This window comes from Plodia interpunctella, chromosome 1 (assembly GCF_027563975.2).
Source record: "Plodia interpunctella isolate USDA-ARS_2022_Savannah chromosome 1, ilPloInte3.2, whole genome shotgun sequence".
In the NCBI taxonomy this organism is placed as follows: domain Eukaryota; kingdom Metazoa; phylum Arthropoda; class Insecta; order Lepidoptera; family Pyralidae; genus Plodia; species Plodia interpunctella.
In genome coordinates, this window is record NC_071294.1 from 9598183 (window position 1) to 9613707 (window position 15525).

General features: G+C 34.0%; 1 protein-coding gene across 1 annotated transcript; it reads right to left on the minus strand.

Annotated features, from left to right (window-relative positions):
* Positions 1 to 2191: 2191 nt before the first annotated feature.
* Positions 2192 to 15489, minus strand: Got2 (Glutamate oxaloacetate transaminase 2). Its single transcript, XM_053747059.2, has 9 exons — positions 15293 to 15489; positions 14232 to 14388; positions 13847 to 13990; positions 11912 to 12118; positions 6677 to 6772; positions 5774 to 5924; positions 3701 to 3875; positions 3130 to 3280; positions 2192 to 2766 (listed from the first exon to the last, which is right to left on the minus strand). Exons 1-9 carry the CDS (start codon positions 15385 to 15387, stop codon positions 2629 to 2631), a joined length of 1314 nt encoding a protein of 437 aa, XP_053603034.1. The 5' UTR covers positions 15388 to 15489; the 3' UTR covers positions 2192 to 2628.
* Between the last annotated feature and the right edge of the window lie 36 nt (positions 15490 to 15525).

A 15525-nucleotide genomic window follows, 5' to 3' on the forward strand; every position in this document is an offset into this window, starting at 1 on the left:
GCTTTCTAGTGCTATGAGGTTGTGTTTTACAATTAACTCTAAACTCTATATATTGAGATACCGGCCGAAAACTCCGTGATCACCTTCTTATGCTGTCATAATAGAACCCGCTATACAGATACTGAGGCTGAATCATGGATTATATTAAGTGAACATAAAAGTGGAAAAAGATCCATCAATGGATCTTCAAGATGGATTTTAGTGGACGTAGAGGGAATGAAGGGAACCAATGCTTTCTACAAGTAGAAAACAACAATAAAGGTTATTTATTTTAGTTAATCTAGTAAGATTCATAATCGATCTTTGAAATGTTAGTTTGTAATGCATTTGAGTACAGTAGCTGCGACGCACAATTTAGTTATTTACGAGTAGATACTTTATTATTCTATTTTGTAAATATTTCCTCAGTTTGAAAATCATGAAGTTAGGTAGCGCAGGAGTAAATGGCCCTCTTTTAATTAAATAAAACATATAGTTGCATGTATGACTGATGCAAAATTTATGTGAAGGCTGCTAAAATATATAATATGTACATAACGGGAAAATAATATCAAATTTTTCGATTTTCATAAAGTTTTCAGAATAAGATTCTTGTGAAGTAAGAAGGTATTCTCCAATCGAATGAGACAAAGCGCAAACGAAGCTGGAATTAGACGATAAGTAAGCTCGATATATATTTAATTTTATGCAAAAGAACTTAGTTATCGCTCGCATCAGTCATCTTTAATGATGTGCCGTTCTCGAATTTTTTTGGTAACTTTCCAACACTCTTGATATTTGCAAGAAATTTTCTGTCAATTTTCTGCTGAGTAATCTCCATATTAGAATTTCTGAATAAGTTGGGTCATCCAAAAACTCAAACCTTTCTTTATATGTATAATATTTTTAATTTAGATGTTATTCTTCCACGTAGACAATGTTACATAATTATTTATTTACATTTATAAAACCCCTTTTTGTAGTTGTTGCAATAATAATTAAATGTCAAAGGTGGCAAAGTATTTCAGATTGCTAGAATTGTCTTTTCCAATAGATTTTCAGATGCTAAATGGACTTTTTACCAAAATACAAACAAAACAATAGATTCATCTAATTTATTCTTAATTATTAATAATTTATATAATAGTAATATATTGTTTTTAAACGTACAATAATGCACAGTTTAAAGCCCTATTCGGAAAGTTTAGTACGCCTATGATCATAATAATATTTTTTATTTACCTACTATACGGCATGAGTTTGCTTCCCCAAGAGAAACAATTTTGGTGAAAATACACCGTAAATTATATTTGAAGTTTTCGTTATGTGTTAATACAATTATTGGATAAACAGGAAAATATAAATACTTTGAAATACAGCAGATCTCAAGCATTTAACTCGACGTTGTTTTAAATTTTAAGGAAATTTGTGTGTATGGTTTCGTTAGCGAAAAGTGTCTTTCAGAATGTCAAAAAAATTGTGGTTTTATTAATTTTAATATGAAATCTCATAAAGTGCATTGCAACCTTTGCATATCAATGCATGAGCAGCTTTTAAAAAGCGGGAAGACAAAACGAAAGAAATTCGTCTTTTCGATGGTACATATTTCTTGCTTTAAAAGGAATGTTTACATTCTAAAGAAATAGTGCCATGTAATTATATGGAAAGTGTACATATATACCTGATTACTATTTTTATTGAAATATCAATGAGAACTGTCGACTTATGTAATAGTATATTTTGTATAATAATAAAAATGTATGAAACGCATTTTGGATGTGTATCTATACCCTACAATAAACTGAGTTAGTGTAGTCTAAATGGTTACATCGATTTTTGATGTAGATGCAGGTGAATATGGTTAAATTGTCGCCACGGTGTGTCATCGTGAACTAATGTGTTCCCATTATTTGTAAGCCGTCCTTTAAGGACACTACTCTTGTATAAATTATACAAATTTAAATTTTATTATTATAAGCAATGTTAACGATTGACCTGCATCGGTTTTAACTAGAAGGTAAGTTGATTTGTTTGTCGGCTGTAAATATCTTGCATACACTTAGTACCGTCGTAGATCACTGAAACAACATGTTAATACAATTTCTGTGTTTTGGCATCAAGTTTATTTTATCTACTTATTTTAACAATAAAAGTTTAATCATATCATTTTGTTTCATATTACCCTGACGTGTGAAAAAGAAAAACAACAGAGTAAAACAAAAATATATATAAATGTATTTCTTAAAAAAAGCAGTTTCGAAACAGATAAATCTTAACGATACACGATTATGATATTACTTAAATAAATATAAACATAAAGAGTAACTATGTGTCTTGCGGTTTTGCAAAAAAAATAAACAATTATGTATCAAGTGTATGAACACTTGATACATAATTGTTTAATTTACTTCTTCAGTTTAAATATATTTGAAGAATAAATACTCTTGCTTGTGACGACTAGCGTGCAATTTTGTAACCCACTTACGCATTAAATAAAATTGGATTTTAATATATAACACAATAAAAAAATAACCAAAAAGTATAAGATAGGATTATTAAGAATATATTCCTATCACATAAATATGCAATGTAAAGCCCCACGCAGATATGCTTTAGGACTATTTATTTTAACAATAAAATATATTTACTTTATTTTTCATGTAAAGTGGAGGTGACTTTGTGCATGGCTTCGGCAATGTAGTTGACGTTTTTAGAGGAAATGCCGGCGACTGAGATGCGCCCGTCCTTTGTCAGGTAAATGTGGAATTCCTTCGTAAGTCTTTCAACCTGGAACGGACAATGGGGTACGTTGTGAAAATCAGTTTTACTAAGGGCACTTTGTAAAATCTCATTCAGATTGCAACCTTGTTTTTATTTCTAAAAACTTTGTCAGTGGTAACCATAATTATTATTTTTAATTTCCATCCATTATGAGAGGCATATTCCCAGCATTGGGAAAAAGTAGGTTGTCTATGACAAGGCTTTTGCTAGCCATAGTTTTTAGGGTTCCGTACATAATGAAAAGGGACAAAAGATATTAATTACCGCTCTGTCCCGTTTCTCCTTTTGTATTTCTAGTACGATCTTGAATGAGCGAAATGGAAGCTATGGCGATGTCTATAGTTTTCTCTATCTATCAACTGTCGGTACCTGTTCGGGCTTGAGACCGGTGAAGCAGAACATGCCGATCTGGTCGGTGATGTGTTGCCAGCTCTGCTTGTTGCCGGCGCTCTCGATGCCGGCGCGCAGCTGGCTGCGCATCGATATGATGCGGTCGGCCATCAGTTTTACGTCGCTCAACCTGTAACATGTGGACTTTTAATTGCAATCTGTTTCAAAAACATAAAAAAGTGACTCGAATGTGTTGTAATTAATAATACTATCAAACGACTTTGGGCAGGAGCCTACACAACAAAACAAAAGATTGAAGGTAACGAGTTGATAGATCATCAGATAAAACCGAGTTAGTCTTTTTTCATATCAATCTTAGTTATATTTTCTGTCGACTGTTTGTTTTTCTTATGACTGTACATTGATGTTCGCGAAGGAAAACATCGTGAGGAAACCCGCACACTGGTTGATTATTAACTTGTGTATGAAATGGAGAAGGCAATGGCAAACCACTCCATTAATAGTGCCAAGAAAGTTGTTTTATGTGTTTAATTCCACGTAATGATCACGACTTCGACTATAATAAGACAAATAATGAATGTTGACTAACCATTGTTTCTTGAGCTCCGGGTTGGATAGTATCTCGGTGACGAGCCTCGCGCCGTAGAGCGGGGGGTTGGAGTACATGGTGCGGATCATGATCTTGACCTGCGACATCACTTTGGCGGCGGACTCCGGGTCGCCGCAGAGGAAGGTCAATGCACCGGCGCGTTCGCCGTACAAACCTAACGGGAACCCACAGTTCATTTGAAAAACTAGCTTACGCCAAGCACGAATTGGCCCTCGTGTATTTAATTTATTTTGCCTTCCAAAAAAGAATCAAATCGCATCGTCTAGTCTCTTGTTCAAATTCCCGATTTCCGCCACGTATCTCGTACCAATCCCGGCGACATGGTCGGTCCCGATTTTCATTTAAAAAATTGAATAGAAACACGTTTATATAAAATGTTAAAAACACCCGCGAAATATATAAAAAAAAAACAAATATAGGGTTCACACGCTCTACACGCTAAACAACCTAAAAATACAGATAAAACTATGGATGTGTGTGGATTGCTGCAGCAATTCATAAAATTAATAGGTATTATTCGAATTGGTTTTCGTGTTATTATCAATGGAGTATCAGGCGAAGCCTTGGACGCAAGTTACTTAGAAGTGCAAGAGTTTGGTTGTATGGATATAATTGTTTATTGGATCACAAAAAAATGTCATTAATACTTAGGCTAGCTTTTATTCAGAAGTTGCGGCACAGAAAAATAATATTGTGCTACCATTTTGCAACTATTTGTATTATATATGTGGTATCTATAACGTCATGCCGAAGAAAAAACAATAATATGGTAATAAACGGACTATATTGCGCAAATAATAGACATAAGCAAGGTTGATGACCTTTTTAGTACCTTAGCTGCATTACACTGTCGTATTTAGATATACCCAAAATGTTGGTTGGTGTTAATAGTAAGTTATTTACAAAAATGTCATTCTTGACACTAGCTTTCATTGTCATCAGAGATCTTATTGAGTTTCAAAGTGCGGCAAAAAAATATTTTCCATACAGTTTGGCATAATAAGGAAGATTATCTTACATCTCAAAAGCCACAGGGAAAATTTAGTTCTGAATAGTTCGAGCTTTTTTAAATTTCACATTTATATTACCCGACATTTATAGAACTTTAGATGTAGTGGGGTCTAGATAATAAAATTCGCATCAAAAATGACAGTTGTGTACCTAAGATTAGCGTCAGTTTCGCAACGGGGGACTTCAATAGATTATTATGTAAAGATAAGCACATCACTATGAGTTATCTCTACGAACAAGAGCGATTATAACATATCAGTATATGAACATGTCGACAGACGGATATGATAAGAATTATCAAAGTTCAAGACTATGACAATATTTGGCTGCAAAAGTCCACTGCTGCATTGAAAAAGAAAGAATACTGAAATCAACTTGTTATTTGGTGAATTATATTATAGGTGATATCATTTTATATTTTAATATATATATTTCAAATGATATACCTGACCTGAATATAGTAAGTATACAATATAATTACACACATGGCGCCGAAACGTGGACGCTTAACAAGCAATACATGTACATCCAAATCTCACAAATAGCTATGGAGCTACTTGGATTGGATAACATAGCGTTACTTGATCGTATACCAAACGTCGAAATTCGTTCAATGATTGAAGAAGAAAGAAACGGCTGTAGTGAAGTTTGTTCTTCCGCTTCTTCACCCGCGCTTTGGAAGTCAGCATTAGACTTAGTTTTAAGTAAACTGATGACGTAAATAAGTGAGTATGTAAGTATATCATCACAAGTTAGAGACTTGAATTTGACCTAGCTAGAAGAGACCATTGATAGACCAAAGCATCGACGGAATCGTGGCAGAGACAGGTAAAGTGTCTATATAATCAATATCATTGATCTGAAGACATTGTTTGGGTCCCGTGAAAACGACAGATGGGACTGGCACAGGACCGTTGGAAGTTGATCAAAAGTGGGAAGCCTAACCAAAGAATGTGTAGATGTAGACTGAAACTTATGATGATGTGCTGGTGACGGTACCTACTAAATCGCATAAAGAAATACTCTTATTTATAATCTCACCCATATTCTTAGCGAAGCTCTGAGCAAGCATGACCTGGTGGCCTTCTTTGACGAACAGCCGCACGGCCGCCGCGTCATTGTCAACATTCCCTGTCGCGAAGCCCTGGTACGCCATGTCGAAGAATGGGAACAGTTTCCTTTCTTTGATCACCTGGAGACATATTTATTTATTTAATGGCATACAAAACAGATTGACATTTTAAAATAGAGATTAAGGAGCTGATCTAAATTGTTATAATAAAAATATGTACGTGTGTCTAAATGCTCTATAAATGGATAGTATGATATTGACTAGAGAATAATAAAATAATAATCATTTGGGTCACAGCAGGTCCAGTGGTTAAGACATCTATTACCGAAAGGTCCAGGTCCAGGCCCTATTCGTGTGTTTGTACACCAATACGTTTGTACACAATACGTGAGTTTGTACACCATAACATGTATAGTAGTTTTAATAGACCGGAAGCGGAGGACACATAGAAGCAAAACATAGTGTATTCGTAAAAGTAATATCAGATGCCCTTATGAACATTACGTATTCGAGTGCTTCATTATCATAATACAAAGTATTTCTATTAAACATTCGTTTCGAGATACGATTGTAAAATAAGCGGATTAATGAATCATTGTTTCTGCACGACTGTTATTTGTTTCATTGAAAGACTTGCTTTTTCTTAAACTATATTGTTCAGTATTATGTAGTGTATGGATTTTAGTGCCTTGGGGAAATATTCCACTCATGACTTTTTTAAATATGATGACATGTTTTTATTACTATCTCTTTCATCTTCCATGCTGTCCATGTATCATCATGCATGCTGTGGGTTGTAAATACAAAAAATAGAGAAGAGATATCGCGATGAACCATGATTAACTAGTAAGACTATACTTGTATGTACTTACGCCAGACAACTGGGCCCAGTCGCCGGGCCTTGGGTCCACACCGGTAGGGTTGTGCGCACACGCATGTAGCAGAATGATCGAGCCCTCTGGGATTTTCTGGAAATTTTAACGATTTACCTTAATGTGGCGAAACTCTGATTACAATATCTGTCCAGGATTTATGTTTTACTGGCCACCGATAAAAAAGAAAGACATTGTTTTATTCTTGATTTAAATATTTTCACACAATGACAGATACAAATATTACCGCCGATTTGCTTGTATGTGATTTTTGATAAATTCATTGTTAATTTGAAAAAGTTATTATAATTTCATTTAATTACCACTATATAGTTTTATTTATTGCTGACCAAAGATTTTGGCCATTTGGTCCTTTGAGTTGGATAAATATTAGCGGCAAAAATGACTTGGTGAAAGTGTAGTGGTACACTATTGTAACGCATCAATATTTTGTGGCAACATACATTGTTGTCGGGCTTCGGACCGCTTGTGTACAAGGATAGCAAAGGAAAGAACGGTCAAGAAGAGGATTGAGCGTTACAGAGTGAGGAATACGGCGGCCGGGAGTTTGATTCCCGGAGGAAATAATTTGCGTTCTGCGCAAAAAGGCCAAGCTGTTTGGATTAAAGTTTGGTTGTGAGCTGAGCTTGCAACGAGCTAAATATTTGTGAGTGAATGCAAGTGAAATATTGTAAGTCGATTTTACTTAATATAGTTACAAAGGAAGTCCAAGAAGTGTTAATCATTGTGGTGTGTCGGATTCGAGCAGTGATTCTTAGTAAATAAACTTTTGGACGTATACTATTACTTGTATAGTATAATTTAACTTTAACTTTTGTATAATTTTGTAGTTTTCTACTTACTTGTTATTTGTACGCAATATATGAACTAAGTGAATAGGTGTACTGTGTGTATATTGATTGTGTGATTGACTGCTTTTGCGAATTTTAATTTATTCTTTAAGTAAAGATGGAGTCTTTATTAGCTATTCAAAATGATGTTAAACAAAAAATCTGCAGAGGCAGGATTAATTACAAAAAGAGCCCTAAGGACCGTGTAACAGTTCCATACTTAGAGATTAGGTTGGAACAATTAGAGCAGCAGTGGGCACAGTTCCACAGCACACACACTAATTTAATATCTACAGTTAAGGAGTCTGAATTGCAAAATTCCGATTATTATAGAAATAGTATTTATGACGAGGTTGAGGACGTGTATATGGAGTACAAAACTGATTTAAAACAGGTATTATTTGAATTAACTAGATCTAGGGATACCAAGGTCCAGCCTGAATATAGCAGTGATAGCGACTCAACTAGTAAGGTAAGGCTTAAATTACCAGAAATAAAAATACCTGTTTTTACAGGAAAGTACACTGAGTGGCAGACTTTCCGTGACCTATTTCTGGGCCTAGTGCACAATAATAAGTCGTTAGATAATGTACAGAAGTTTTATTATTTAAAAGGCCATTTGAAAGGAGAAGCGGAACAGCTGTTACGCAATGTACAGGTTACTTCCGATAGCTACGCCTGTAGTTGGAGAAAATTGGAAAATATGTACAATCATAAAAAATATATAGCTTCTGGTATATTAAATCGTTTATTGAATCAAAAGACGTTGACTAACGAATCGGCTTCTGATATTAAGAGGTTAGTCAGTACAACATCTGATTGTTTGGATTCAATGAAAACTTTAGGTATAGATGTCCCTAGTTGGGATATATTAATTGTACATATTATTAGTTCTAAACTGGATAAAGATACCCGGAAGGCTTGGGAATTAATGGTATCCTCAGATTCTTCAGATAAGTTTCCTACCTATGAACAATTTACTGAATTTTTAACTAGTCGTTTTCGAGGTTTAGAATCATTAGAGTTTAAATCTAAACAGCAAAATGTTCATAGAGTGACATCTCTCCATGTGAGACAGGTGAAGCAGTTTGTGTGTCCATATTGTACAGAAAATCATAGATTAAGTTTATGTACAAAGTTTCGTAAACAGCCCAACGACTCACGTCGTAACTTTGCCAAAGAGAAGGCCTTGTGTTATATGTGTTTAAGCTCAAACCATACAGCTCGCTTATGTAAATATATGTCTAAGTGTGTAATTTGTAAAAGACGACACCATATTTTACTTCACCCTAGTGGTGGATTTGGGTCTAATGGTAAAGACCAAATTGGAGGTATGGGAGATGATTCGTCGTCAAAAAATAATACAGTCCATAAAGAAGATGTGGTTATTAAACCTTTTAATAGAAATGCTGGAACAGTTCAGCCTACAATATCTTGCCTTTCGACAGGGGACTGTAACAAAACAGTTCTATTAAGCACAGCTGTTGTAAACGCTGTGTCGAAGACAGGTACACAAAGGTCAGTTAGGTGCCTAGTGGATCAAGGATCCCAGGGATCATTCTTAACGGAAAGAATGGTACAATTGCTAGGTTTAAAGAAAACTTATTCAAAACATCTTATCACAGGTGTAGGTGGGGACAGTAAAGTCCAGTCAAATTGTACGGTGTCACTTAGGTTACAGTCTAGGATCGATCCTAGTTATGATTTGGCGGTCAAAGCTCATGTGCTTAGGTCGATCACAACATTTATCCCGACAACGACGGTAGCCAAAGTTGAGTGGGAAAATGTCAATCTGGCCGACCCCTTTTATTACAGCCCTAATGAAGTGGATATGTTATTAGGTGCTGAGGTGTACAGTAAAATACTAAATTTAGGAATGAAGAGAGATTCTACAGGATCACTAATTGCTCAAAACACATCGTTTGGATGGATTGTTTCGGGAATTGCCGATATAGTTTATCCACACGTGCACTCACATGCATCAGTTCGGCAATCTAAAAGCTGGAGGAAAACTAATCCTTCTGTGAGTAAGAAATTGTATTCGAATACGTCAGTTCGTTCGTGTAATTGGTCATCCAATTTCCTTGGTGTTGAGAGTGATCCAGTGTTCCCTATGCCTTACAAGCACACTAGCCAAGTTAGTGGATTTAATAGATTCTGTAGAATTCCTCCAAATGTTATAAATAGTATTAATATGGAAGCGAACTGTACAAATAAATATGTCAATTGTTTTAGTTAGAAATACAGAAATAATAGTTACATAGATAAATAAGAATTGTTTAATTATATAAGAAATATTGGTGATTTATTTTAATTTGTAACTCACATTGCATATTTGAGAGCTATCAGCTCAACCAATATATAGTTTTTAGTTTATATAGAATACATTGTAGTTATATAGTCCTAGTAGGTGCAATTTGTGCTGTTCACTAGATATATTGTTTTGTTAATTTCCATCTTGCATATTTGTGTATGTCCCTGCATGGTGGGCGGTAGAGAAGGACATTCCTTCAGGATGTCCTTGGTGGGCGGTATGTCCAGGATTTATGTTTTACTGGCCACCGATAAAAAAGAAAGACATTGTTTTATTCTTGATTTAAATATTTTCACACAATGACAGATACAAATATTACCGCCGATTTGCTTGTATGTGATTTTTGATAAATTCATTGTTAATTTGAAAAAGTTATTATAATTTCATTTAATTACCACTATATAGTTTTATTTATTGCTGACCAAAGATTTTGGCCAATATCGATCTGGCGCAAATAAAAATACGTTATTTTTCTTCCTCTATCTAGATCTTACCTATAAACCATATTACAATTGTTATTAATTTTTGAATCTAGATTATAAAATTATGTTTTTCTTCAATTATTTACTAGCTTATTCATTCTACGAATTTGTAGGCAGGCATGTCTGCAGTTAAAAATGTATATTTATTGTTAATATTATTAGTTATTTTAACCTTTATTTTAAACAACATCTGAACATTTATTTATAAACATAAAAATCACTGTATGACAGATAACAACTGGATTGAACAAGTTTGTTTCCTAACTGATAAATATTTTATTGCAGTATCTTACTGAGTAATCGTACTGAATAATTACTACCTAAACTAAGCTATACTTTTTATATGTAGCACCTATTGCAAACTACTTAAAACCAGGTATTCCCTCCCTCTCATCTGTGCATTTCCCGGTTTTTCCCATGCCGTTAAGCCTGCTGTTCGAAGCCTTGGATCCTTTCATACTTTTTCTTCTTCACTTCACACGATAAATCAGCGATGTTCCAATTGTTCCAAATACTTTCAACTAAAATGACACACCTAAAGTTTCCTCAGAAATTACACTCGAAAACTCGTATATAAATCGGCGCGGTAGTTTTTGAGTTTATCGCGAACAGAAAGACGCGGCAGTGGACTATGTTTATAACATGTAAGGATAAGTTCTAATTTATAATGCTATAGTCACTCTTCAAATAAAAAAAAAGCATTACATTACAATCGATACATTAATTTAGGACGACATACAGTGAGTTAAACATGTAGCCCTTGGTGTCAGGATAGTTTAAGGAAGATTTGACATGTGAACTTCTTGCCCTATAACAAAATATAATAAAGCGATTGACGTAATATTGTTGTTATCTACCATATCAATCACGCACACAACTCGTGTCTTCAATGGTGGTTGTTATGTACTATGATATAAACAATCACTCATTGACCACATTTGTTATAACTACAGCTCAAGTTATGGAAATTTTGAGAAACAGAAACTAGTAATAACTGTTGGATGAGATTGACACAGCACCGTAGTTAGTACCGTAGTTTCTTTCGTAAAATTCATGTTTTTTCGAGAATTAAGTTTTGATTCATTGGTTGGATAGGGTTAGACCAAGATTGTTTTGTTAATTCCTGCGTTCTTTTCTGGGTGGGTATATACCCACCATAATATAACTGGTATACTTTATCGATAATTAATATGTGAAATGTCTAGAACAAGTGTGGGATGAATGGTCATGTGAGTTTGCAATATGGATTACAATATCATTCACAAATCTTCTGTTTCGTGAAGGATGAGCAGTAATTCAGCTACCAACACTTTGAAGGATAATAACAGAAAAATAAAAACGTTCATTACACAATGTTATCAAAGTACATAACCTTGATATATTAATAAACACTTGTTATGAAATAGAATTAGATAGTGAAAGATAAAATAAAGAATTTTGTTTCTGCAATAAAACATCACTTATCGCCCAAAAATGTGCATTGTTTCCTGTTATATCTTGAAAAAGCTTTAAAAATACTTGGAATATTGATGTAATTCTTCCACTGATCAAACCAAAACAATTGAGATACGATTCATTAGCAACTTACGGAGATATCTTCAATAGCCCCCTTAACGTCGAAGCCATGGGTTTTGGGGTCGTAGTAGCGGTACTTCTTGTGGGGTAGTCCCAGTGTGTTGCAGATCTGGGGGTGGTTGCCCCACGTGGGGGTAGGCAGCCAGATGTCCTTCGTCTTGGCATAGTGCTTCGTGATGAATTCGAGGCCAAGGCGGAGCGCACCAGTACCGGACAATGTCTGCAAATAATACATTTTTAAATTCGAGTAACCGTGAGCATTTTTCTACTATACAAAGTGATTTTTTGTGTGGAGAAATTTGGAAGGGTGGAGAGGAGCCATGGAAAATAACTAGTCTAAAATAAATCAATATATAAAATATACTGGCATAGTCTGGCATATCGCATGTTAACATAGTAACAACATAAAAGTAAAAAAAAAACATATTTCCCTTGTCTGATATTGGCCATGCATCCATATTACATGGATCAAATGTTAATCCAACGACTTATTGTATAAATATGGAACTCAATATAACAAAATTTATAACATATTTGCAATTCAAATTCCTACATTATATTAGAGGTGGTTTTAAGGAGAAAAATATATTAAAGGTATGTATGTAGGTAATTCATAGTCCAACTATCGTATAACATAACAAATGAATTGACGCACAATGTGCTATATACATCAGTAAGTTCGAAGACAAAATCCTATGATTAATATAAGGCTAACAAAATTCTAGTAACCTACATGCTTAAAAAAATATAATTTAAAATTTGACGTAAAAAGTGCGTGTATCAAATTTTCCGAATAAATGCTTTGCCTATTTCTTTTTTATCACTCATATTGGTAGTAGAAGAATACATAGGTATTCAAAATTATTCAAGCTGTTTAAAAGCATCTGATTATAAAACAAAAAAAATATATTAAGCCAAAAACAAATCGTGTCTAAATCGGGATGACTGGCAACGCTGGTTACTATCAGTTTATATTTGTACATAATATTCTATAGTGAATGTTTAATAATAAAAAATCTGAATGTATAATAGAATACTTTTATCTTATTATACATTCAGAAAAGTTTTTAATTACTCATGATCCATAACAATAACCATTTCACACTCAGCTCCGTGAGATCGGACGATAGTGAATGACTCCTTCGAAAATATCAAAATAACATGGTAATAAACCCGCGCTAGCTATTTTTAAAATACAATTAATTACATCACAAATATTAGATGAATGATAAACGCCTAGTGCATTAGAAGACCTTACATATTAGTTGTGCATTTCTACCGCGACTCGTCAGCTAGTCGCTAATCAACATTGTCAAGGGCGAATGAAAATTTACATTGCAAAAAACAGGAGTGATATAATAATACACTTGCAACTGTTATCTTATTTTTTAGTCAAATATCTACTCAATCACAAACGCTAGCAGTAACTGTTATCATTTAAATCGAGATATTTTTTTCTATCATAACATATTATGTGGACGACATGTTTTGTACACAATTTATTACCAACTTGTACCATTAAATTTACGAATAATCGCCTTAGTAATATTTAAAGTTAATATGTTATCCAATAAACTCTGGGAATATGAAGAACAATCAAAATCGTATATCAGTTCGGTACACATTTTCTTTTCTTTCTTTGAACCAAAAGTACCTAGTCTATGAAAATTGAAACCCTGATAATGCAATTATTAGTACTCTATTTAACCAACATGAACCAATGTTGTAAAGACCATTTTTCCTGTATATCAAAAGAGAGGCAAAAGTAAGCTGAAATTTTATGAACATAACTAACCTAGGTACCTTGTTTCTATAATACACAATTTCTATAGTAATGTTCCATTTTTATTTTTTAAGTTTACAAAAAAAATGTCCTCATTGTTTCTTTTTTGAAGTAGGTAGGTACCTAAATAAAGGTGTTTAAATAGCTATTACATAGATAACTTACCTGCACAGTGCAGTTTGTCTTGTCTTTGATAACCTGCGAGTCTTCTCCAAATGCAAGCTTGGCCACAAGGTCTGTGTATGTGGCTTCCCCACCAATTGGGGCATATTCGTGGTTCAAGCCTTTCTTGTGGACAATCTCTTCAGCCTAAGAAATAATGCATTTAATTATTTGAATTTCACAATAGGCAAATTTAAAACATGTATTCAAACAATCTTCCAGAAATGTTGTCACATATAATTTTGAGTGTGGTCACTGGAAAAAGCACTCTTCATGGAAATTAATGTGGCATAAGTAAACATAGCAATAAAAATATATTATAATCATAAATTTGCTATCTTCTCAGTCTATCCAGACAATGGATCTTTAAAAACTCTGTGAAACAAACCTTCTTAACTGATGGAAGTACAAATGGTTTTCCATCATCATCTCTGTAAGCTCCTACACCAAGATTTACTTTCCTTGAGTCTGTGTCCCTTTTGTAGGCCTCTGTGATGCCAAGGATGACATCTGGAGGGCCCATTTGAACATTGCTCCACCAGTGGCTGTGATAACATTGAAAAAATATACAATTCCAGCTGATAATTAAGATATCTTCACTCAATTATGAATTTAGTTGGTAATATATGTTTATTACTTACCAAACATTTGTGTACATGTACATTGGGGGGCAATATACCTACTTTCTTAGTTACAAGATATTTACCAAAGATCTAGGGATTTGCATAGAAAAATAATTTTCTAAGTTGAAAATTATTTTTTGCTAACAATTTGATGCTAAATAACTTTTTATTTTGGCTTTTATTTTGCAAATAGATGTCTTCCTTTATAAGATCATAGAACTTGATTTCCTGAGATAAATTGTTGTTGCACAAAATGACAAGATAAACATTGCATTCTAATAAAGCTACTTGATTATTTAGGGATAACATAGTGTTTTGGAATACAATGTAAAATAACTTACTCTGCATAACTACTTCCATGGGCACTAGGCACCTAATTTTATGCAATAGCAACATGATAATGCCATTATGAAATTCAGGTTACATGTGTATTGAACAGAATACCTAACCTACAGAAGTAAGTTCTCCTTAATCTTACATCATTTAATAGAAAATTGTATCTAATTAGGTTTAGGTCAAAGGCCCACATGGTCGATGCCATACAGCCAGCTGTGTCTGTATAGAATGTAAAACATTTATCATATTTGATAGCAGTAGAAGTAAACTGTTTTGATCTTTAAATTGACGCCAGGGCCTGATTATATATGCAAGAAGCAAAAGCAGCCTAATAGTGTAAAACCCGTCGCCTACAAATAATTGAGAGTATAGGTCGTAGAACCACGCTATACGTAAATAATGTTGTACACATTGTAGATAACTACAAACGTGTAAGTAAATAAATGTAAGCAAGGTATTACGTAAATGCAAAAAAAGCCGGTAAACCTACCTGTTCGCCCTAAGAGCTGTCGAATTCATTATAACTTCCACATTGTTGTTTTTGTTAAGCACTTGAACAGCTAATTTCTTTATCGCTTGAGCCATTTTGATGCGGCTACTCTGGTTCGCTTACACGATACTAGATAAAATATTTAATTCTTCTCTACAGCTGCAAAACACCGCAGCTGACTGACAGAAATGACCTTGGGTGGGTGGGATTCAAGTGGGATTGGTAATTGATTT

Bases quoted from the DNA above. Each gene is read 5' to 3' on its own strand.
- Got2 (XM_053747059.2), bottom strand. From the start codon at position 15,387: ATGGCTCAAGCGATAAAGAAATTAGCTGTTCAAGTGCTTAACAAAAAC. The intron at 14,389-15,292 runs GTAGGTTTACCG...ATGTTATCACAG, and splicing joins ACAGCTCTTAGGGCGAACAG to CCACTGGTGGAGCAATGTTC. The intron at 5,925-6,676 runs GTAAGTACATAC...ATATGTCTCCAG, and splicing joins ACTGGGCCCAGTTGTCTGGC to GTGATCAAAGAAAGGAAACT.